The 21,174-nt window shown below is 36.2% G+C and overlaps 4 protein-coding genes and 1 non-coding gene across 5 annotated transcripts in view; 3 read left to right on the top strand and 2 right to left on the bottom strand.

Moving 5' to 3' along the window:
* LOC118740651 (golgin subfamily A member 6-like protein 22) overlaps positions 1 to 21,174 on the top strand; it is a gene marked incomplete at its 5' end in the record, with an annotated part of 500,945 nt that overhangs the window by 336,753 nt on the left and 143,018 nt on the right.
* LOC118740655 (sodium- and chloride-dependent glycine transporter 1-like) lies at positions 75 to 1,055 on the top strand. The gene is made up of 2 exons (XM_036472269.1): positions 75 to 309; positions 434 to 1,055. The coding sequence occupies exons 1-2, from the start codon at positions 127 to 129 to the stop codon at positions 716 to 718; spliced, it is 468 nt and encodes a 155-aa protein (XP_036328162.1). The 5' UTR covers positions 75 to 126; the 3' UTR covers positions 719 to 1,055.
* LOC118740649 (sodium- and chloride-dependent glycine transporter 1) lies at positions 1,138 to 13,545 on the bottom strand. Its single transcript, XM_036472261.1, has 10 exons — positions 13,292 to 13,545; positions 8,903 to 9,034; positions 8,644 to 8,807; positions 6,213 to 6,274; positions 6,023 to 6,146; positions 5,623 to 5,956; positions 5,389 to 5,540; positions 5,175 to 5,303; positions 1,602 to 1,802; positions 1,138 to 1,524 (listed from the first exon to the last, which is right to left on the bottom strand). Exons 1-10 carry the CDS (start codon positions 13,527 to 13,529, stop codon positions 1,219 to 1,221), a joined length of 1,842 nt encoding a protein of 613 aa, XP_036328154.1. The 5' UTR covers positions 13,530 to 13,545; the 3' UTR covers positions 1,138 to 1,218.
* On the bottom strand, positions 9,231 to 9,432 carry Trnay-gua. The gene is made up of 2 exons: positions 9,396 to 9,432; positions 9,231 to 9,266 (listed from the first exon to the last, which is right to left on the bottom strand). It is a non-coding gene; the product is annotated as a tRNA-Tyr (tRNA).
* The window catches only part of LOC118740648, a 38,930-nt gene continuing 35,816 nt past the window's right edge, over positions 18,061 to 21,174 (top strand). Inside the window, exons 1-6 of the mRNA XM_036472260.1 lie at positions 18,061 to 19,105; positions 19,186 to 19,441; positions 19,497 to 19,966; positions 20,028 to 20,321; positions 20,384 to 20,475; positions 20,557 to 20,702. Of these exons, the coding sequence (XP_036328153.1) occupies positions 18,182 to 19,105; positions 19,186 to 19,441; positions 19,497 to 19,966; positions 20,028 to 20,321; positions 20,384 to 20,475; positions 20,557 to 20,702 (2,182 nt within the window). The 5' untranslated portion in view covers positions 18,061 to 18,181. The remainder of the gene's footprint in view (positions 19,106 to 19,185; positions 19,442 to 19,496; positions 19,967 to 20,027; positions 20,322 to 20,383; positions 20,476 to 20,556; positions 20,703 to 21,174) is intronic.

Genomic DNA, 21,174 nt, shown 5'->3' with positions numbered 1-21,174 from the left:
AAAACTATTTCGCCAAGATCTAAAATTAAAAATCTCGATATTTACCGCTTGTTTTCCGTTCCTGTTCTAAACTCCTTTCTCTCTTTTATTTCCAAACCATAGCATGGCGTCGTTTTCTTCAGCGCTATGTCGATGGACTCACTCTTCACGCAAACAGCACTCAATCTTCTACTGCTGCTGGTCGTATTATGGATTTACGGCCGTTTCCGCTTTCAGCGTGATATCGAATTCATGCTGGGCCAACGTTTTCCCACATGGAAAGTGAATGTATTGCGGTTTGTTGCGCCGATTTGCCTCTGTTTACTATTGGTATGTGAGGGACAATATTTACATAGTTATTTATTCACAATGTCGTTTCACCTACTAAATATTTAATAAAAACAAAACAGTCTCGCTCATAACTAACAAAATTTTATTTGCTTTAACATTTTAGTTAATTGCGGTTGTTGCTGCCTACTACGAGCACAGAGTCGCCTCAATCGTCATCCATATTGTAGCGGTTTTGCTCATCGTTCTACCTTGGCTCTGCTTACCCGGTTACATGATCTATGTGCTGCTGCAAACATCGGGCTCATTTATGATGCGCTTTCGACGTTGCTGTCGACCAATGGATTGGTATCCCGTTGAAATGGAGGAACGACAACGTTACGAAGAGGCCATGGGTAATATGGATATTACGCATCAATTGAGTCAAATTGAAGATGAAGTTGCGCCATAAAAAGCTTGTGATACATACACATGTATGTATGTGCAATATGTAAAAGAATTTCCAACATAAAATACTACGGCTAAAAATTATAACTAAATTACTGTATATATGTAGGTATGTATATGTGTAACTATATATGTACATAAATATGAATGTATAAGGAAATTGTGATTTTGTTAAATGAGTAAAATTATTAGCAGAGCTTCGTAAATAGTAGCTTTAGTGAACGTTTAGTGGATAAATTGCTTTTCCGCAAACCCCATTTGTAAAAGCTTTGCATCAACCAAAGACGAATTTATGAAAATGTTAAAATAGTTTTTTTTTATGAATAAATGCTCACACTTTATTTTGTTTTTTCTATAAAATACTTATTGATACATATGTGTGTACTTTAAAATTGCCTAATTTTTTTTTGTTTACGGACTTGCTTGCATATTATTTAAAATAATCTCATTTATGTTTTACTATACTGCACATCAACTACATATTTACATCTACACATCCGCACTTTAGCCACACTTGCCACTCTCATACATATTATTCAATTCACACGTAAATTTCCGTGTACGCTGATACTCCTCATATTCAATACGATGCTCCTCACTTGCTGGTGTCCAATCGTTGGCTTGCAGTTGCTTTCGTAAAATCTCCAATAGCGAACCTTTGCCACGCATTAGCGCATAAATCATATATGTAGGAATGCAGGCGATGGAGATGCAACAGCTCAGCCACCCAAGTGCTATGGCCCAACGTGGATAAATTATGCCGTTATAGGTTATGTCTCGATTGAATATGATGCTGGTGAAGAACATGCCCTTTTGATTGATTAAAGAGAAACAGTTATGATATACGTATCGACGTAAAACGAGGAACAATTAACAATTATGCTTACAATTAATATAATCGGCGTAAGATACATCCAACAGAATTTCCACACAATGCCTGGCCGTTTTCCAATCATAAAGTAAATATCGTCGATGAAATTATCTACCCCATAAATCCAGGCGACCATCACAACTTCCAGCACGCAAATGAGTATTACCGAAACGGAAGCGGAATACCAATCGAAGAGTTGTAGTATGAACATGCCACCCTGCGAAAGAGTGACGAAGTTTAAGAAAGAATAAGATGGAATTGAATATGCTAGAAAACAGTACATGGCATGACGTAAATATTTTGTAGACAATATTTCTGATATTATAACACTGTGCGACAGTCAAAAATCAATATATTCGCGAAGCTTGGGCTGCCGAGATAGGGCGAGCTTACACTCAGCCGTCGGTATACTCTTATACCTAGCATTTGTATTCATTTTATTCTTAAATAGCCGATTCTGACTGCGCTATTCTTTATCTCATCACTAAAATCGAACTCCGCGAGGGATTTTTCCTATGTTGTCCATTCTGTTACCACTTAATAGACTTTTTCTAGAACGGTAACTGCAGATAATTCACATAAAGTGGTTAGAAAAAGCCCAAAATTAAGCTTTGTTGGGCCGATGTCCATTTCAAGGAGCTTCTTGGGAGTGTGGATGGAATACGTGCCGAGATTGTTTAACTTTAATCTCGCAATGCAGGGCAGATGAGAAGGGAATATCGTCATCTACTACGCATTTGCGGCAATAGAAATGCGAAGTTGTATTAAGTCGTACCGCGTGGGTTCAGCTTTAGAAGTTTCTTTGACCGCACCTGGTCCACATTTGCATGCCAGCGTTTTCGCCCAACGTTCGCGAACTATAAGCGCATATTTATAGCAGCAGTCCACAGCTTTTGCTCAGCACTGCTTTGCTCTCCCTGTGAAGAGTGATGACCTCAAGGTTGTCCTGGCCATCCAGTTGATCAGCCATGCAGTTTAATGCAATGTCAGTGTGGCCTGGGACTCAAATCGTATTAGTTTTAAATTAAACAAAGATCTAACGTCTTAATAATGTTTTAAACAATAAGTTGTATGTGTCAATGAAGACCCTGCGGTACGGGGACCGACTACAGGCCTGATGAATCGGTAGCTACCAAGTAAAATCCGTTGATTACCGATCGACTACTTGCCGCATATTTCAGCGATAGTCACCATCGACTCTCTCTGCACTACCAAGGGTTACTAAGGTAGTTACTTGCTTGATTTATGGGTGCCCCCTTTCGTAGTTTTTCGCAATTCTGCTTCCGATTGGTTCGACTCTGTATTATCATGTGCACTACCATGCGTTAATAGAGTAGCTACTTACCTAGAAGTCGGTGCAGTAGCGGTCCAAAAGTAGCGATTGACTCCAGTAGTACTGGAGGGGAGGCTTATCGGTCTACAGATTACGCAACTGTTGATCGATTAATTCAGCTATGCACGAGGTTTTAGAGAGTATAGAGCAAGCGCTTAATCTGAAGTCAAAAGGACTTGCCGAAGTAAGTTACAAGTTTACAATCGATTTACTCTGATATGGTCGCTGAAGGGCTAGATCCGTTGATAACTCTCTTCATCGAAAGCACAACACATACTATGTTGAGTAGAAGAAATATAAACAGTTCCTTGGGAGTCGAGGAGGTGAAGGAAACAGCTAGAAACGATTCTCCTCAGAGTATGGTTTCATCCCCTCTATGTATTGAGGGTTGCCAGGTAAGAAGCTCAAAAAACCGGGCACGTTTCGTTTGGCGAGAAATTGAACGGGGGATGGAGAAGAGGTGGTGGTGTGAGTTTAGACCAACTGACGCCAATTGGAAATGCCAAATGAAGCCAAGCCCTTCTCCACTTGGTCTTTCCACCGCAGTGGGGGCTTCCTCTTCCTCTGCTACCACCAGCGGGTTCCGAGTTGAATACTTGCTGGAGCGTCGGAGTCCATTCGAACGACATGGCCAAGCCAGCGGAGCCGCTGTATTTTAATTCGCTGCACTATGTCTATGTCATTGTAAAGCTGACATAGCTCATCATTCCATCGTCTGTGGTACTCGCCGTCACCAACGCGAAAAGGCCCGTAAATCTTCCGCATGATGAGGGACTTATAGAGCGTGGTTTTCGTAGGTCGAAAGAGGACTTTACTCCTGAATTGCCTTCTCAGTCCAGAGTAGCACTTGTTAGAAAGAGTGATTCTGCGTTGAACTTCCATGCTGACATTATTATCGGGGTTAATGCTGGTTCCCAAGTAAATGAAATTCTCCACTTTCTCGAAATTATAACTCTCAACAGTGACGTAGGTGCCAAGACGCTAGAGCTGTAGCAAACCGTATGTATTCGTTACTGAGTAACGAATACAACCCCTGACTCGAAGTACCGATTACGCTAGGAGATTTGTAGCGATGATTCGTGTGAGGTACAAGACTTGTATAAAAAGTAACGAGTAAAGTAATGATACGAAAGATACAGGAGTTGATTGCATTAGTAACGAATACATACGGGTATCCAGATTTTCGTTACTTTTACAGCTCTACAAGACGCGTATACCCTGACTGTTTGTTTGTTGACAGGAGATACTTCGTCTTGTCCTCGTTGACCACCAGACCCATTCGCTTTGCTTCCTTATCCAACTTGGAAAAGGCAGAACAGACATCGCGGTTCTTATTATCGATGATGTCAATGTCATCGATTTACGTCAATAATTCTAGTCTCTAATAAAAAGCTGTTCCTGAACTTGACCGCGGCTCCGCAGTTCTTATTATCTTCTCCGACATCAGATGAAAGGAATCACATGCAAGGGTCGCCCTGGCTGAAACGCCGTTCGGTAGCAAACGGCTCGGAGCTGGTGGTATTGCTCAACGTCATTTTACACAGCCGTGTCAGTTCAGAGATCGCGGCGTATAGGCAACTCCTTTTAGTGCTATCGAAAACGGATTTGAAGTCGGCAGATAGGTGGTGGTGTCGATCTTTTTCTCGCGGGTCTTTTCCAAGATTTGGCGTATTGTGAATACGTGGTCTGGTCTATGGTGCATTCTCCAAGTCTAAAGCCACACTGAAAAGGCCCAATGAGTTCATTGACGGTGGTCTTCAGTCTTTCACACAATTCGCTGGACAATACCTTGTAACCTGCGTTTAGAAGGCTGATCCCGCGGTAGTTGACGCGTATGGCGGGGTCGCCTTTTATGTGGATTAGGCACAGTATACTTAAATTGCAATCGTCGGACATGCGTTCATCTGACCATATTCTGCATAAGGTACATGCACCTTATCAGCTCCTTGCTGCCGTACTTGTATAGCTCAGCTGGCAGGCTATCAACTCTAACAGCTTTCGTCAGTCAGGCAAAGTCGATACCTCTATGGGACACTTTACGCAGAACTGCCACGTCATGATTCGACCTAAAACCACTAATTATCTGCAACCACTGTCGAGGTAAAATTAAGGATATTGGTTTTGGGTACATCAGCTCACGTGGTCAAGTTTGACCCAGTACACTTCTAGTCACAAACCTTTGAGAGTAGGATGCTAGTAAAAAATAATACCAGCTGGTATTTTCATATTTGAAAGGCTTAAATTAGTCACACTTACCCTTGTCACCATTATAATGGACATCAAAAACATAATAAATACTGATCCCAATGTGACGAGTGCCTTATGTTTGCGCAGTTTTGGTACCTCATCGATGACAGACGATATAATGGCCTCAATTTGCACAAACTGTAATACATTTTGATTAATATAAATAAACAAACTGCATATTTAAATGTTAATAAAGCAAAAAGATTGCGCAATAAAAACTCACCACACTATCCAAGCCAAGCAGAAAGAGCATGAAAAAGAAGAGCGCAGCCCATAGGTGGGGCACTGGTAGCATAGCAATTGCTTGGGGATATGTAACAAATGCAAGACCTGGACCAGATGTGGCCACCGTACCGACTGGTATACCTGACTGATCTGCAATGAATGAAAAAAAAAACACATTTTATCAATAAATCATTTATGTTTTCCAAGAAAAAATGCATTCTGCATTACGCACGTGATAAAAAACCCAGCACGGAGAAAACTACAAATCCCGCAAATATGCTGGTGGCACAATTTACAATCGGTATTATAAATGAATCACCTCTGGCATTATTTCGAAAATTATTGAAACTTGCCATATTGACGATGCCACCCCAACCGGGTCCAAGTGAAAAGAAAATTTGTATGGCAGCATCAGCCCAAACTTTCAGATCCAATAGGCGTGACCACTCGGGCTTAATGTAGAATAGAATACCTCGCATTGCACCAGGCAAGGTAATGCCACGTATGAATAGTACGAAAAGTATGAAGAAGGGAAAGACCGCTGTGAAGTAAACCACTTTGCCAACCTGATAAAATGTAGTAAATTAATATACGATGGGAACTTGTTCTGACATTGGTTAGTGCGTACTGACGGTTTTTATGCCACGAATAATGCAAACGTAAACGGAGAGCCACACAAAGATCAGACAATAAAATAGCGGCCAAACGATGCCACCCAATTCTTCTATACTATCAGAAACTTGTAATATCTCGTAGCTGTAATAAAAAGAATATTAAAATATATATACAGGAATTTCGTACACCGGCAAAAAGTATACTCACTGAAAAAACTCATCGGCTGGTGTGCGAAAGCCGGTATGGTGTGTAAAATTACGTTTCCCTAACTGAAATAATGGAAAAGGGTCAAATGTAATCATTTAATCGTTTGTATTTAAATTATGGAATAAATGAAAAGAAGGTCCTTAGTATTAGAGCAATGTGGTCCTTTATTTAGATTGCGTGATTTTCAATTAGTCAAATAACAAAACAAATAATCAAATTAATTGAAAGTTGTATCAAATCCTTAATAATATAAATTTATTATTTGTTCGACGAATGAAATCAGGAATAAAATTTTTCGGTGGAAAAACAAAACAAAATAAGTTAATAGTAAAAACAAATATTTTTAAAGCAAGCTTTCTAAATATGAACGAAACCAAATATATCGACCTGTGCGCCACCTATCGCCAAAATTTTTTGATGAAGTGTTTCCTTTTCATGTAGTTAATATACGTTCTAAATATGAACCGAATCGGACTATCAATACGGGTTTTTCAAATATCTCGACTCCTGCGCCACCTATCGGATTAACTCAACTTTCGTGTTACATTGTCACGTGAAGTTTTAAGTCTCTAGGTCATCGGTCAAGTAAGTTCAAAATTTATTGCAAGATTTGCCCCTAACAAACATATGTACATACATACATGCAGAGCAAGTTAAATAAAAGCTTGTAAAAAACGTTGAAAATGCACAATATACTCACTAAATGATGGGTGAAATATAGTAAGACTGCGTTTTTAGGTTTTCACTCTGACGTCAGGATTTTTTTAAAGGACTTTGAAATTTCAAAGATATGGTGAATTAAAACATTATTTAACATTCGATGCAATTTGAAGTTTTTTGGTTTACAAGTACGAAAATGCGCTTTTAGTTAACTTAATTTTTTTAAGCTAATAAAGTTAGGAGGACGAAATTCGAGGATGTGGTCGCGTGTATACAGTACTTAACATACAATTTTTTCAAAAATAAACATTGCAAATTTTCAAGGCTATTCAAGAACAAAATTAAAAAAAACATGGTGGTGTTTTATTTTTGAGCTATAGGCCGTATGTTAAATAAAACATTAATGGCCTTATTCATAAAAAATAAAGTAGGTTTAAAGAGCTTTATAAATTGACGTTTTCATACATTTTTCAATTTATAAACCTTTTATAAAGCTACTTTATTTTTTTTGAATAAGGCCATAAATGTTTTTCTGTTTTATTTACTTTTTAGTTTTATTTTGGTCGATATTTCGCCATCAGTCTGAAGGCATCTTCAGGAACTATTAGCTTTGTCCGGTCGACAGGATGACCGGATGGATGTAAATAAAACAGAAAAACATTTAATGCTTTATTTAACATACGGCCTATAGCTCAAAAATAAATTATTAAATTAAAAAAATAAAAATAAAAATTTCCATACCCGTTCGTCATTATGCACCAAAAAGTTTTATTGTACAAAATTTTCTCTTTTATTTGATACTAAGCTATTCGATTATTCGCCTTATTTCCAAAACCGGTTTTCGAGTTACTCGAAAAATTGCAATTAAAAAAAAACAAAACGGTTCCCTATTTTGAAATTAAGGAAAAAAACGGATAAGCCGGGTTTATTTTATATAGTTTTCATACAGCGAAAATGCATGAATGCATGAAATGTATGAAGTCACGACCAAAAATTACAATAAAGCTGTAGTGCTTTTGCCGCCGTAGCATGTGCTTAGATGTGCCTGCTGCCACTCGGTAGACCCGTGGTTCAATTTCTGGATCCAGCATAATCAAAAGATATTTTTGAAATAGCTGTCGCCCCTTGGCAGACAATTTCAAAGCTCGGAGTGTACTTCTGCCATAAAAAATCCTCTTCGGAGCTGGAGTAAGAGTGTAGATCTATCCGTTTAAGGTTTCCCTTAAATTGGAAAAAGCCGTGAAAACTTCGAAAAACTCAAAACTTTTATTGAGAGGTCAAGTTTTGTATGAAATGAGAAGACCGGTTTGGCCAATAAAAAAATCCGGTGTATTCAATATTCAAAATGATAGATATTAAAAAAACCGGTGGAAACCGGTTTGGAAAAACCAAGTCAATCACGCTATTTGATACCCACATTGTAATTCTACACTGCACCGAAATTTTCAAATAGTTTTTTTAGTTGGTATATATTTCAAATTTCAAATTTCTTTAAAAAAAAAATCCTGACGTCAGAGAGAAAATCTGAATACGCAGCTTTACTATATATTGCCCATAATTTCGCTAATATATTCATTTTTTTTTTGTGTGTGTAAAATTTACTGTTGCACGGTGTTATATTAAAAGAGTTAGAGATATGACTCTATACACAAGTAATTTTCATATTCATAAAAAAATTTAGCATTTTAAATAGCTACTAAATTTAATTTAATATTTCTGCAGAACAAACAAAAAAGTCCACCAAATACCAAATTAGGTTTTGAGCACTTACTTCTAAGACCTCCACACAATATTCGGTATTCCACTCATTCTTACAATCAATCCATGGTAATTTATGAGAAAGTAATTTACTTAAAAACATTATTGGATAGGCAATAATCACAGAGTAGTAGCAAGTGCAAATAAAATTCACAATCACTATGGCGAAACCAGCGCCTAAAAGAAAGAAAAATTTAATGAGATTTGCATAAGTATCAGAAATGCCTAAATAAATATTGAGAAAACATACTTTGTAAAATTAAAAAACAAACCTTTAAATAGGGGAGCCAAGCGGAAGACGCCTATGCAGCCGAGGCTGGAAAATTGGCCCATTATAATTTCCATAAGAAATAAAGGAATGCCACAACAGAACAACATTAGTAGATAAGGTACCAAAAATGCGCCTAAAAATGCGTAAAAAAAGAAAAAAAGTTGTTGAAAACAATAAAATTGCATTTTTAAAATATTTATAATAAATAAAAAGTTTTTCACAAACAAAAATAAAACATAGCAACTTTATGCAAAAAAAAAAGAGAAAAACCATTACCGAAAAAATGTGTCAAATAAAAATCCAAACAAAAAAAAAAAAATTATTAAGTCTCCTTCGAGCCGGATTTGAACCAGCGACCTATGGATTTCAACATATCAAGATTGCAGTAGAATATGACAATGCAAGACGTTATCATCTGCCCAAAGGAAATGTATGTTACTCTTATGGGTTCGATTGCTCCGCCACACAGCCACTCTATTTAACAATTGAAACTTCTACAGTCCACCGCTCTACCAACTGAGCTATCGAAGGCGTTGCGTGCCGGCTGGAAATGAGCAATGTTGTACATTTTGCCAGCTATACTATAGCTGGGCGGGAGAGTATACGCGCGCGCGCATCGTAAATGCATTCAAGGAAAGGCTCATCGAGGCAACAATAACAAGAATACCAACAGCCACAAAAAAGCATGAAATTCGCTTTATACACTCACACACACAGCCATTGCCACTGATTGAGAGTGCAAGCAAATCTATTTGCGAATTTGTGGTCTAAAAATAGCATCGAATACGAGACTGGTGAAAGCAACAAGTAACCGACAAGAGCAATGAAAGCTTGCATTTATGTATATACATTAGGGTGGTCAAAAAAAAAAGAAGTAAAGTCGGAATTTCAATGCTCTCATCACCTAGGATTGGTTTATGTCGAAAAAAGTATACCCCTACTTTTTTTATCAAAAAATATTTAGAGGTCGCTCAAAGCTCTTAAAGTTTTCCATGTATTTTATATGGGTAAAAAACAGCTTTTCGTAGAAATGATATGGAATTCTTGATATTCAATATTTTTCGACCGGAAAACTCTGGTTCCCTTCAGGAGGCTTCTAATAATGATATCTAATTGGGTATTTAATCATTTCTTAATACTAAAGATTTTTTATTGGTGCCCCCATTGCATTTTTTGGGGACCTATCTATTATAGTTACTATGAAGAAATGGTTAAATAAACAATTGGGTATTGTTATAGGGAATCTTCTGCAGAGAAGCAAAGAATTTTATACCATTTCTACGAAAAATGGTTTTTCCCCATATAAAAAACATGGAAAACTTTGTGTTCTTTGAACGACCTCTAGATATTTTTTGATTTCAAAACAAAAAAATTGGGGTATAATTTTTCCGGTGTAGAACCATCAAAAATTCCAACTTTACTTTTCCTCATGCATTTTTAGACCACCCTAATAAAAAATAAACTAATAAAAAAGGTATATATACATATATACACACGGACAATGAATTCATAGCAATTGTTACGGTAAAAGGAAGAAGCAAATAAAAAATATTGCACCAATTATGGTGCGACACAAAATTTGCATACTTGAAGCATGTGCGAACCAGCGAATGTGTGGGTGTGATAATGTAGAGGTGTATGGATGCAGGGTGAAGAGGCTAAACCATTAAACAATTGAAGTAATTTTACTGTAAAAAAGTAGTACTAATCAAAAAAGTTAAGTATCTCCGCATGAGAAGACATTTTCAATAGTTATTGTTGTCTAAATAATTTGGATAATCTCTAATTCAGAAGATCAGGGGCGGACCCAGCAGCAGATCTTGGGGGGGAGGGGGTTAATATTTTTTCAACATATGTACTAAAATAGTATGTACTGAAGTAGGCAAAGCACAAAACAAATGTTCAGAAAAGTGGAAAATTTTTGGAATTTTTCAAAAATTTTAATATATTTTAGAATTCTAAGAATTTTCTAGGTTTTATACACAAGTACCATGAACATTAGAATTTTTCGACAATTTGTGATGATTCACATTTTTACATTTTAGGATGGATTTCAGAATAAATAAAATTCTCAAAATTTTGGATAATATAAAAATTTCTAAAATCTCAATAATTTTGTACATTTCAAAATATTCTCATTTTACCAAAATTTCTAGAATCTCCCAGATTTCGATAGTCTTTGAAATTTTGTAAATTATCCTAAAAAAAGAAATCTCAAGAAATTTAATAATTTCATAAAATTGAAAATTTTGGAATTTTTGTTATTTTCTAAACCTGCGAAAATATTCAAGCATGCTGTGCTTTCAACTATGTAAAAGAGTGCAGATTCGAAAATACAACAAAAAATTGCAATTAAAAATTGAATATTAAGTAATTAGAAAATTTTGTAAATTCATGAATTCGAAGAACTGATATGCATTTTCGCCAGTGTGTTATAATTATATGATAAAAATATCAATTTTCCGAAAAATAACGAAATTTATCAAAATAACAAACAAACAAATAACTTATGGACGAGCACACCTAAAAGTTAAACGTTCTTAAAATAGAATTAATAACGGAAACCAACAAAACCAACAACCACATGATCAAGTGTGAATTGCAGCGTAATAGCTGCGCTTGATTGTAGTTGGCCAACAACAGTTTATAAGGCGAACTTAGCACAGCGACTGGCTGAGTCAGCTGGGGTCGTCGTCGGTTCGAATCCCGCTGAAGAAGTCTGATGAGGATATGTGGTGATATCCGAAATAGCTATCACTTCTACTATTTATAAATTATTGTTAATTATTCCACAATAGTTTTCATTAAAAAACGGCCTCAAGCTCAATAAAAGTGTTGAATATAATGGGAAAAACGCAGTTAATTGCGTTGCATGTTATCCGATTTTGTTGAAATTCAGAATATATAATGATTTTAATCAAAGAAGAATACATCTGAAAGAATATCCAAATTTGTAAATATTCGCATCCAGCATCTCTTAAAAACAGGGAGCAAATGTTAAAAAAAATATATTCTGATTAAATGTTTTGTATTATGCCCGTTTACTCGAAAATTTTCTGATTTTCTAACTTTAAAATGCTCTGGTAAATTAGATTTTGTAAATATAATTAATCTCATTTTCTGAATTTAAGTTTTTTTTATAGTAAAAAAATATATTGTGTTGAAGTTTAAGACGAGCACGAAGAGAAATGCTGAGGCGAAGACGAACACCCGAAGATAAACCCCAAGACGAATACGAAGACGAACCGAAAGAGGAGAACAAAGACGAAGGCGAGGGTGAACACGAAAAAGAATACGACGAAGAATATGAAAACGAACGCGAAGACAAATACGAACCCGAGAAAGAACCCGAAGACGAAGACCAATGCAGAAAATATTACAAAGCCGAACACGAAGACGCAGGCGAACCCGAAGACGAATGCGGAGGCGAAGACTTTGACGAACACGAATACGAAGACAGATACCATTACCATTACCAATACCATTATCGCCCATTACAATTACCATTACCATTACCAATAACATTATCGCCCATTACAATTACCATTACCTATTACCTTTGCCATTACCATCACCATTACCATTACAGTTACTATTACCATTTTTTTACCATGAAGCACCCGATTTAATTATCACTAGTTCGATCGTTTCTTGGCTTTATTTTTTAGTATTTAAGATACAACCTCCCTTGCTATGCTTGAACGAAATAACAAATAATTTGAAGATCAGTTTCTGACTCTTAGAATTTTGTTAGGCTCTGTTATGGGTTTTTTTAATTGATTTTTAGCACTTTTTTCCACGGACTTCCTTCCATACAAAGTATGTATGTATGTATGTTCAACAATTTTTTATTTTTTTATATGGAATGAAAAAGTAACACCGTCCGCAAAAAAATTTCCAAAAATAAATGCAATTTTCAGCAACTCTAAACTTGCACTTTTATATACTGAAATTGAATGGGCTTTAAAATTGAGTACCTAGAATGTTTCTAAAAAGTCTTATTAGAAAATTGCATTTGTATACAAATTTATTGAATTTTCCTGAGTTTTGCACAAAGTTTGGAAAATTTATTTTAATGTTTTTTGTTGTAGTATGAACTATATTTTTTATAAGAAATTTGCGAAAAAAAATTAAAATAAAAAGCTTTGCACACATTGCGTAAAATTCTCCGAGCCAATACTTTTGCTGTAAATAAAACCTCCTTTTGGACACTTTAAGTTTTTAGTTTTTTATCTTTTCTTTTTTTTTTATATTGATTTACTTTAATTTATTTTGTTAAACTTTGATGGCCTCGAGGCCGAATTTAAATAAAACACAAAATTGTATGTTATTTTATCATTATTTTTAATTTTTTTGATTTTTTATTTCCCATCATCTCGCACACACTCACCTCCTCCACTGCGATAGCACAAATACGGAAAACGCCACACGTTGCCAATGCCTACAGCATAACCTATGCAGGATAACATAAATTCCGTTTTCGAGCCCCAATGGCCACGATTAGCATCGCGCTCTGGAGTTTTCGTATCGGCCGCTGGAGATTTAACTGGCGTAGCATTGGCAAATGCTTGTGTGTATATGTCAGCGGCGGATCCATTGCCAGGATGCGAATTACTGCGGCTAAACATTTAGTGGGCGCGAGACAAAGTTTTTTTTTTTTTATAAACGCAACAAAAATATTTTTTCCAATTTACTTTGGATCGAATTTCAATTAAAAAGGAGTAGGGTAGCAAGTTTAAAATATTTCAATTTTTATTTTTATTTTTTTTTTTTAAGTTGGAAGTTACATTTTTTGCCTTTGGCAGTGTATTTAATGCTTTCTTCACTTATTTCTACAAATTGGTTTTTCAATGCCACAAATTCAAAATTGCATTCTAAGCTATTATTTTTTGCTGCTCTTTGTACTTATTTCGGTTTTTAAAAAATCTACAAAAACTTATTTGAAATATCACAGCTTCTATAACGGCACGACACAACAGCGCGACAGTGCGTATGAGTAACCAAATCGTATATGTACGAAAATACCACTTTATAATTAATTTTGCATTATCCTTTGGAAAATATTGCGGAAGGATGCACGGCAGGATTCGACACTTTTCACAATTCAATGTGCTCTTCACTATCTTGTATTATTTAAACTTAATCGCTGTATTTTTCAGTTGCATTGCGCATTTTACGATTCCACGAGTTCATTACACGTTCGCCGTCCGTCGACAACTGCGACAAAAGCGTGGCGAGCATGCAATTTTTAGTCAACGTCAGTCAAATTAACAGCAAATCTGCGCGTATCTTTCCCAAACGTCTGTCCGTCCATTTGTTTGGGTGTTTTTTAGCATCCAATTTTTTAAAATAGTAATCATGAAATTTACAACGCACCCACAAGATCGCTCGCCGCATGAATGGCGGTGCGGTTGCATGAGTTAGCAGGCGCTATTCGCGAGCATCATAGGGTCATATACATGTATATACAAACCATATGTATATGTGTATGTATGTATATCACAAATAGCAACAAGTAGACGATGACGTCGCATTAGTTAAATTACGAGCATTTCCTTTTTCTTTCAATTTGCTTTTTTTTTTCTTTTCTTTGTGCTCCGCTTTACTTTAGTTAAGTGAAATTTAGTAGTGATTAGGAGGCAGAGCTGCGCGATTTAGCACCTAAAAAAACGCAATTGAGATAATTTGTGTTCACGTTGATATGTGCAAGTAAATTTAAACGAATACCAAGTAGGTAGACAAATATGTTAGTGTAATCAACACGTGTTGATTTTTCTTTTTTTTTTTTTTGTTAAGATTTAGTTCACTTTCAATTGAGGCACTGAGACGCACAGTTTTCTTTACTTTTTATTAAAAAAAAACTGTTAAACTGGGTCATTGTCTGCTATTGGGTCGCATTTTAATTCAAATTTTTTGAAGTGTGTATGTACGTATTTCTGTTATTCGAAAAATAGTAAAATTGTAGTAGACCGAAGTTTGTACATTATAGATTTTAATGAAAATTTATATGGGAGGTCTTCACCGATTGCCTGAAAGAGGCCTAACTTAAAATATAGAAAAAAGAAATGTAGAGCTACCACCTGTTTAAAAATTGCAAAGTAAGTAAATTGGTAAGATAAAGTAAATATTGCAATATGGCTGTCAAAAGAGAGAGGTTTAAGAAAGCTTACAGCTGAAAATATCTTTGTGTTTGAAAATTTTAATTCCATTTAATTGATAACATAAATGAATTATTGCAATAAGGGTATCAAACTAAACAGGTTTAGGAACGTTTACTACCGAAAATATTTTTGAGGGGACTGCCACCTGTTTGAAAAATTGTATATTGATAAAATAAATCAAATATTACAATCAACCTTTACGCTTTAAAGGAATTTGAAGAAATGCGACAAGATGCAGAAAAAAACTTTAATTTGCTTTTCGAACACGTAGAAGAAGTATGCACCAACCTAGGTACAGAAATCAAAGTACCGCGATACAGCAGTCGCCAAAAGAATCGCTTTAATGTGAAAACCGGAGACGCCGAGGCATACTATCGCATTGCTTTTTACATTCCCTTCCTTGATACATATATTGCTCATTTGAAAAGCCGGTTCCTAAACCATAAATCAGTTTTAAATAATTTTAGTGTTTTGTTTCCAAAGTATGATTTTAACGAAAAAAAAACTGAAGAATTGTTTGCTTTCTATGAAAAAGTAATCGACTGCTCGAAACAAATGGGTAAAAATGTGGAAAAAACGAGTTTCACACGAACATTTTCGAAATGCTCTCGAAGCATTACAAGTAGCTAATAGAACGTCTTTTGGGAATGTTTTTAAGATCTTACGTATATTGGTACTTTTGCCCGTTTCAATAGCCACACCTGAACGAAGCTTTTCATGCCTGAAAAGAATTAAAACCTACTTGAGAAATACAACATGTCAAGAAAGACTCAACAGTCTAGCATCTATGAATATTCACAAAGATATAAATTTTTCAGTTGATGACGTTCTAGAAGAATTTTTCAAAAAATCACGAAAAATTTTAAAATTCTTCGTTTCATTGATTTATAAGTAAAAAGAAAAATTTAATGTGTTTAAAATTATCAAAATGTTTTATAAATAAAGCGAAAAATTGAATATATGATTTTAAAAATTCGCGTTTGAAACTTTAACCCCCAAACCCAACCACTCGCACTCGTACTCGCATTCGACTTCGTATTCGGCTTTATATTCGAGTTCGTTTTCGTTTTTCGTTTCGTTTCGTGTTCGTTTGAACTCGTAATCGGCTACGTTTTCGACTTCTTCTTCGAAAACCCTTTCGTATTAGCCTTCTTATTTGACCTCGTAGCCGTCTTCTTCTTCGACTTTGTATTCGTTTTCCTATTCGACCATTTCTTCATATTCTTCTGCCTGTTCGGTTTCATATTAGTCTTCGTACTCGTAGACATGCCTCGGTTGAGACCCTTCTTTTGATGGTTTGAGGGTATACACCTGAAATATCCGGACCCTTAATGAGGAAGGTACCTCTGGCCGGCTGGATAATGTCCCCGAGAAGACAATGGCTGCCATCCAAGAAATGCGATGGACGGGACAAGGGAAGGAAAGCCTTGCAACGTCTACTACAGCTGCCTTGTAAAGAAGCGCAAATTCGGTGTTTGATTTGTGGTGGGAGAGAGATTCCGTCGCCGAGTACTGTCGTTCACCCCGGTGGACGAACGTCTCGTCATAATGCTCATCAAAGCGAGATTCTTCAACATCTCGTTCAACTGCGCCCATGCCCCGACGGAATAAACGGACGAGGGGCGCTTGGAGCGTACATATGATCGCTGCCCCTATACGATACAAAAATCGTGCTTGACGATTTAAATGCCAAGTTGGGCAAGTTAGGGAACTTTGGCTCCCCTGCCGTTTCCAAAATGCAAGGAAAGATCAACGTCAAAAAACTGCGCAACAGACGGCCAAATTTATTCGCCACTCGACTTTTACACCTGCTATCTGAGCGCACTCGTCAACAGTTCGGCACACGCGTGTAGTAGAACCACATTCCCCGCTTATTAAGTACCGCCGCCGAAGAATTAGTCGAATTTCAGCGAGCAAGAAAGAGCAACAGGTATGAAGAAGATTTAAAGGAAAAAGGATACCGTCTACAGGGCAACGCTGCTATCGGGTGCAACGCCAGCTATAGGGAACTGAAGAGGGAAGCGAGGCGTATTTTCTGCAACAAAAGAGAGGCCAAATTACGTGAGTGTGAAGAGCCTTAGATGCTGGCCACAGGGAAAACACCAAAAAATTGTATCAGAAAGTTGGGAGACTTACGTAAGGTTTAAAGACCAGGGCGAACTCCTGAAGAACCACCAGGCCGACCTAGTTACCGATGTCCATAGGGTATTTAAACTACCAACTACCGCGGAATCAGCCTTCTAAGCATATTTAAGTTACAAGGTCTTATCGCGCGTATTCTGTGAAAGACTGAAGCCCACCAAAGAACAGATTGTGCCTTATCAGGTATACACAATACGCCAAATTGTGGAATAGACTCGCGAGAATAAAATGGGCACACACAAATCACAGAAAATTACGTAAAATAAATTATAAAGTAATGCTGTAAAAAAATCGCCTGAATTGGTCAGTCGAGATAAAGTAAAAAGCAAAATATACAGTAAAATACAGAGATAAAGTAGTCATCAAATAAAAGAAAATCAAATATACATATAAGAAGATATATATATGGACTATATTAATAAGGCATGTTTTGGTTAAATCCCATTTTTTGTCATAGGCATATTTTTATTAAGTATATCATACACAAATTACAGAATATGTATATCAAACGAAATGTTTAAAATGCATTCCCAACCCAAAATAATCTGTAGGAGGAGCCAGTTGCAGGAATAACGTTAAGTAAAAAATTTAAAAATTAATTAATTAAATTATTGTGTGGCTAACGAACAAATGATAAAAGTGGACGAACAGTAAAGAACAATTGACGAACTATCGATTGCAAAACAAAAATTTTAATATTTATACTGCTGAAGTGCTAACTTCGGTTGTTTGTTTTTTCTACAACGGAAAAAGTACAGTACGAACGGAAAACTATTTTTTTCATTTGTACAATGCTGTATCAGTTTTCAGTCATTGTGGGCACCCAGTGATGCTAAGTTCCACGATTTGTGACATTTGTCTTGACTGCTTGGCGGATATTTTACACCTCGTTTGAGATTTGTTTTGTGATTTGAATAATTTTTTTTTGGTTTTATTGGTTTTACTTACAAATCAACAATAAAATTCATACAAATCCGATGGCTCCTCCCAAACACGCAAACCGCAGCGTCACTGTAGGCGGCTTGACAACAATTGGCGATCCTGCCAATGATTCTGCGGCCCAGCAAGCCTTCAGCTATGTGCGCGATTTTTGTATGCATGCAACAAATTATCGCAACCAGCAAACTATTGAATCATTGGCGCTACTAAATCGTAGTGCATCACTGCTTAGCACAACTGTGCAGCCACAGCTATTTAATCCTGCACAGCTGGAGACCTCCAAACTTTTCATAGACTTGCATGCTGTTATGGGTACTTTGGCTACTGATTCCGATGCACTTTGGGCTTGCGTTGCACTTTTGCAACATCTAAGCCGTAATCTGACAGCACGTCGCGCATTGGTAGAGGATTTTCGTTTTGTACCGCTTCTAGCCTTTGTGCTTAAGCGTTCGCATGGACAGGAGAAGGTACAAAAGCTGCTAACACTTATGCAGGATCTAACTTATGGTATACAAATAAGTTGGGAAGAACCATATTTAATAGTGCTACTAGAGCAGCTGGTCAATATCATATATCAAGCGGCAGAGGAAAGTGAGGACGGATTGGCGCAGTTGGCATTATCTGTGCTAATCAATTTATGTTATAAAAATTTCGTAGTAATGTTTCTCTTTTTACGTTCGGTGAATATATCAAATTTTACAAAACGCATTCAAAGCTATGGCATGTTGGCGAGTAAGATGTTAATTATACTGAGTGAAGATACACATACGCCGAACCAGAGGGATTTAGATTTATTTATACGTTCAACATTTGCTACAATAGAGGAATGCATTAAAAATTGGAACGTGCCTTATTTGCAGCATATAATAGATTTCTTTGTGGACTCTAAGGCACATACGTGTCTGCATCGCACTATGCTGGATTATAAAAATTACTGCGAAGATGTGGAGCGGCTACTCAACGTATGTAGATAGTTGCATAACCGAATACTAGTTATTAAATATTCTTGCATTAAATTATTATCGGAATTTTAACTTTGCAGTGTCTGGAGTCATGTGGCATCGCTGACGATGTAGATGAGCAAATATCGAAGCAACAGCACACTTGCTTGAGCTTACTTTTCCGACTGATACTTTATGTACTGCAATTAAGTACTGTGCCAGGATCTGAGAATAAAGAAAATGTTATTAGTTTGGATTCAAATGTGCCGCGAATATTTGAATTTTTAGGCAAGTGGCTGGATTCTGAAGTTTGCGGAGTTAACGCTGTAGAATTGTTAAATGGCTTAATAACATTGGGTATGTATCACTGTAGTAAATTTTAAACCTTTTTAAACATGAGTTGTACTTGCAGTTCCCAAAGAATCAATACCTGCTCGCATTGCGCGTGATCCCTCGTACATCGTGCAATTGATTGCTATATCAGAGAAACCGGATACAAGTGCCCGACATATATCTGCCATCTTACAGCTCCTGGCATCATTATTGCATCAAACAAAGACTGAGAAGCTCATTCTTTCACGTATTACAGAATCATATTTCGACAAAATGTTTGCACCACTACTAAATACTGGGCGCACAGATATGCCACTTAATGCTATTGTACCAGAAGAAATCGAAAAATATACTTACTGCCTGTTGTTGCTAATCAATTTCGCTGGTATTGCCAAAAAAGCATATTTTGAGAAATGTTGTACTCTATTGCAATTCACTACAATACAAAATGTGTTGGCGCGCGCTATGGTGGGTGGCAATCAGACAGTTTGTGGTGCTGTTTTTCAAATATCACAATTTGAACGATTTCCACAAAGTGAAGTGGCGAATGTAAGTGTTCAAATGCTGTTTATTAATAATTTAATTTGCAATGTTAATTTTTTGTACATAGCATATCTCAAAATTAACGCCATATAAGGGAGTAGGTAGCTCTGCTGCACCCAGTGTTGATGGTGATCAGTGGCAAAAGCTAAATATTATTATGAAAAGCCATAAAACATTTGTTGGCAAAGAGATGGAGGAGCGACTTAATGCTTTAATTGATGTGATCAGTAATGCACATCGTAATAATCAAATACAAAATGTAGCCATGTCGCAGATTATTGAATTATTCAATTATAAGAGTGAAATCTTTAGTTGCGCAGAGAGTTGCATGCAAAGGCGGCTGGAGATCGCCAGCCAAGAGGTAAATGAAAGCTTTAATATTTGTGTAGTGGCTCTGTTTTGTATAGGGAAATTCTTTTTCAGATAACAAATCTAACACAACGCATCAATTTACAAAATGCTGAGTTACAAAAATACGAAATGATGAATTTTGAGCTACATGTCAATCAAGAGGGGTGAGCGAAAATTAGCAGAGACTTGAAAATGCAGTATCTAAACATTTTTATATCTTTATTCTATCTTGCATTGATTTATAGTCTGCAAACACAGTGCCAAGATTTAAAACAGCAAAAGGATAATTTGAAACATAATTTGGCAAGTTTAATGAAGAAGTTATCTGAGCAGTCAGAATCATTGCAAATAAGCGAAAAGCGGTTGACTGTCAAAGTGTCGGAAGTAATAGGTAATAAATTATTTTTCTAGATAAAGCATCGCACTTCAAGTGTAATAAGCAATAAATCGCGCACCCTCTTAAAAAGAGCCACAACTCAAAATCGGATCTATAAATATGTTTTGCATGCGGATCGTACAGTTACCACGCAATTATGTAATACAAAAATAAGTATAACAGTTGTTTTCTAGTTAGATAATACAATCACGAAAAAGTAGTTGTATTACTTACGAGGTCAATCCTACGAATTGATTTATGCGAAAAACTCAAATTATTATAATTTTTTTTTTTTTGAGTTGTGCCTCTTTTAAGGATGTTGTGCGAAATATTTTCGGAATGTTGGGTTTAAGGTCTATTGGTCTATAAAATCGTATAAGATATACTAAAATTTGATTCAATTTGAAATTTGCGCCTCTGTTTGGACTTTAAATAAGCAAACCTAACCAAAATATTGGTTGAAAATCTAACATTTCTTTAGATCATC

Source organism: Rhagoletis pomonella, unplaced genomic scaffold (genome assembly GCF_013731165.1).
Source record: "Rhagoletis pomonella isolate Grant_MI unplaced genomic scaffold, Rhpom_1.0 Rhpom_scaffold_00006, whole genome shotgun sequence".
Lineage (NCBI taxonomy): Eukaryota > Metazoa > Arthropoda > Insecta > Diptera > Tephritidae > Rhagoletis > Rhagoletis pomonella.
The sequence above is the reverse complement of the archived record's forward strand: the minus strand, read 5'-3'. Positions and strand labels throughout refer to the sequence as shown.

Bases quoted from the DNA above. Each gene is read 5' to 3' on its own strand.
- LOC118740655 (XM_036472269.1), top strand. From the start codon at position 127: ATGTCGATGGACTCACTCTTCACGCAAACAGCACTCAATCTTCTACTG. The intron at 310-433 runs GTATGTGAGGGA...TTAACATTTTAG, and splicing joins TTTGCCTCTGTTTACTATTG to TTAATTGCGGTTGTTGCTGC.
- LOC118740649 (XM_036472261.1), bottom strand. From the start codon at position 13,529: ATGTTTAGCCGCAGTAATTCGCATCCTGGCAATGGATCCGCCGCTGAC. The intron at 8,808-8,902 runs GTTTGTTTTTTA...TCTTTCTTTTAG, and splicing joins CTTGGCTCCCCTATTTAAAG to GCGCTGGTTTCGCCATAGTG. The intron at 1,803-5,174 runs GTAAGTGTGACT...ACTCTTTCGCAG, and splicing joins CCATTATAATGGTGACAAGG to GGTGGCATGTTCATACTACA.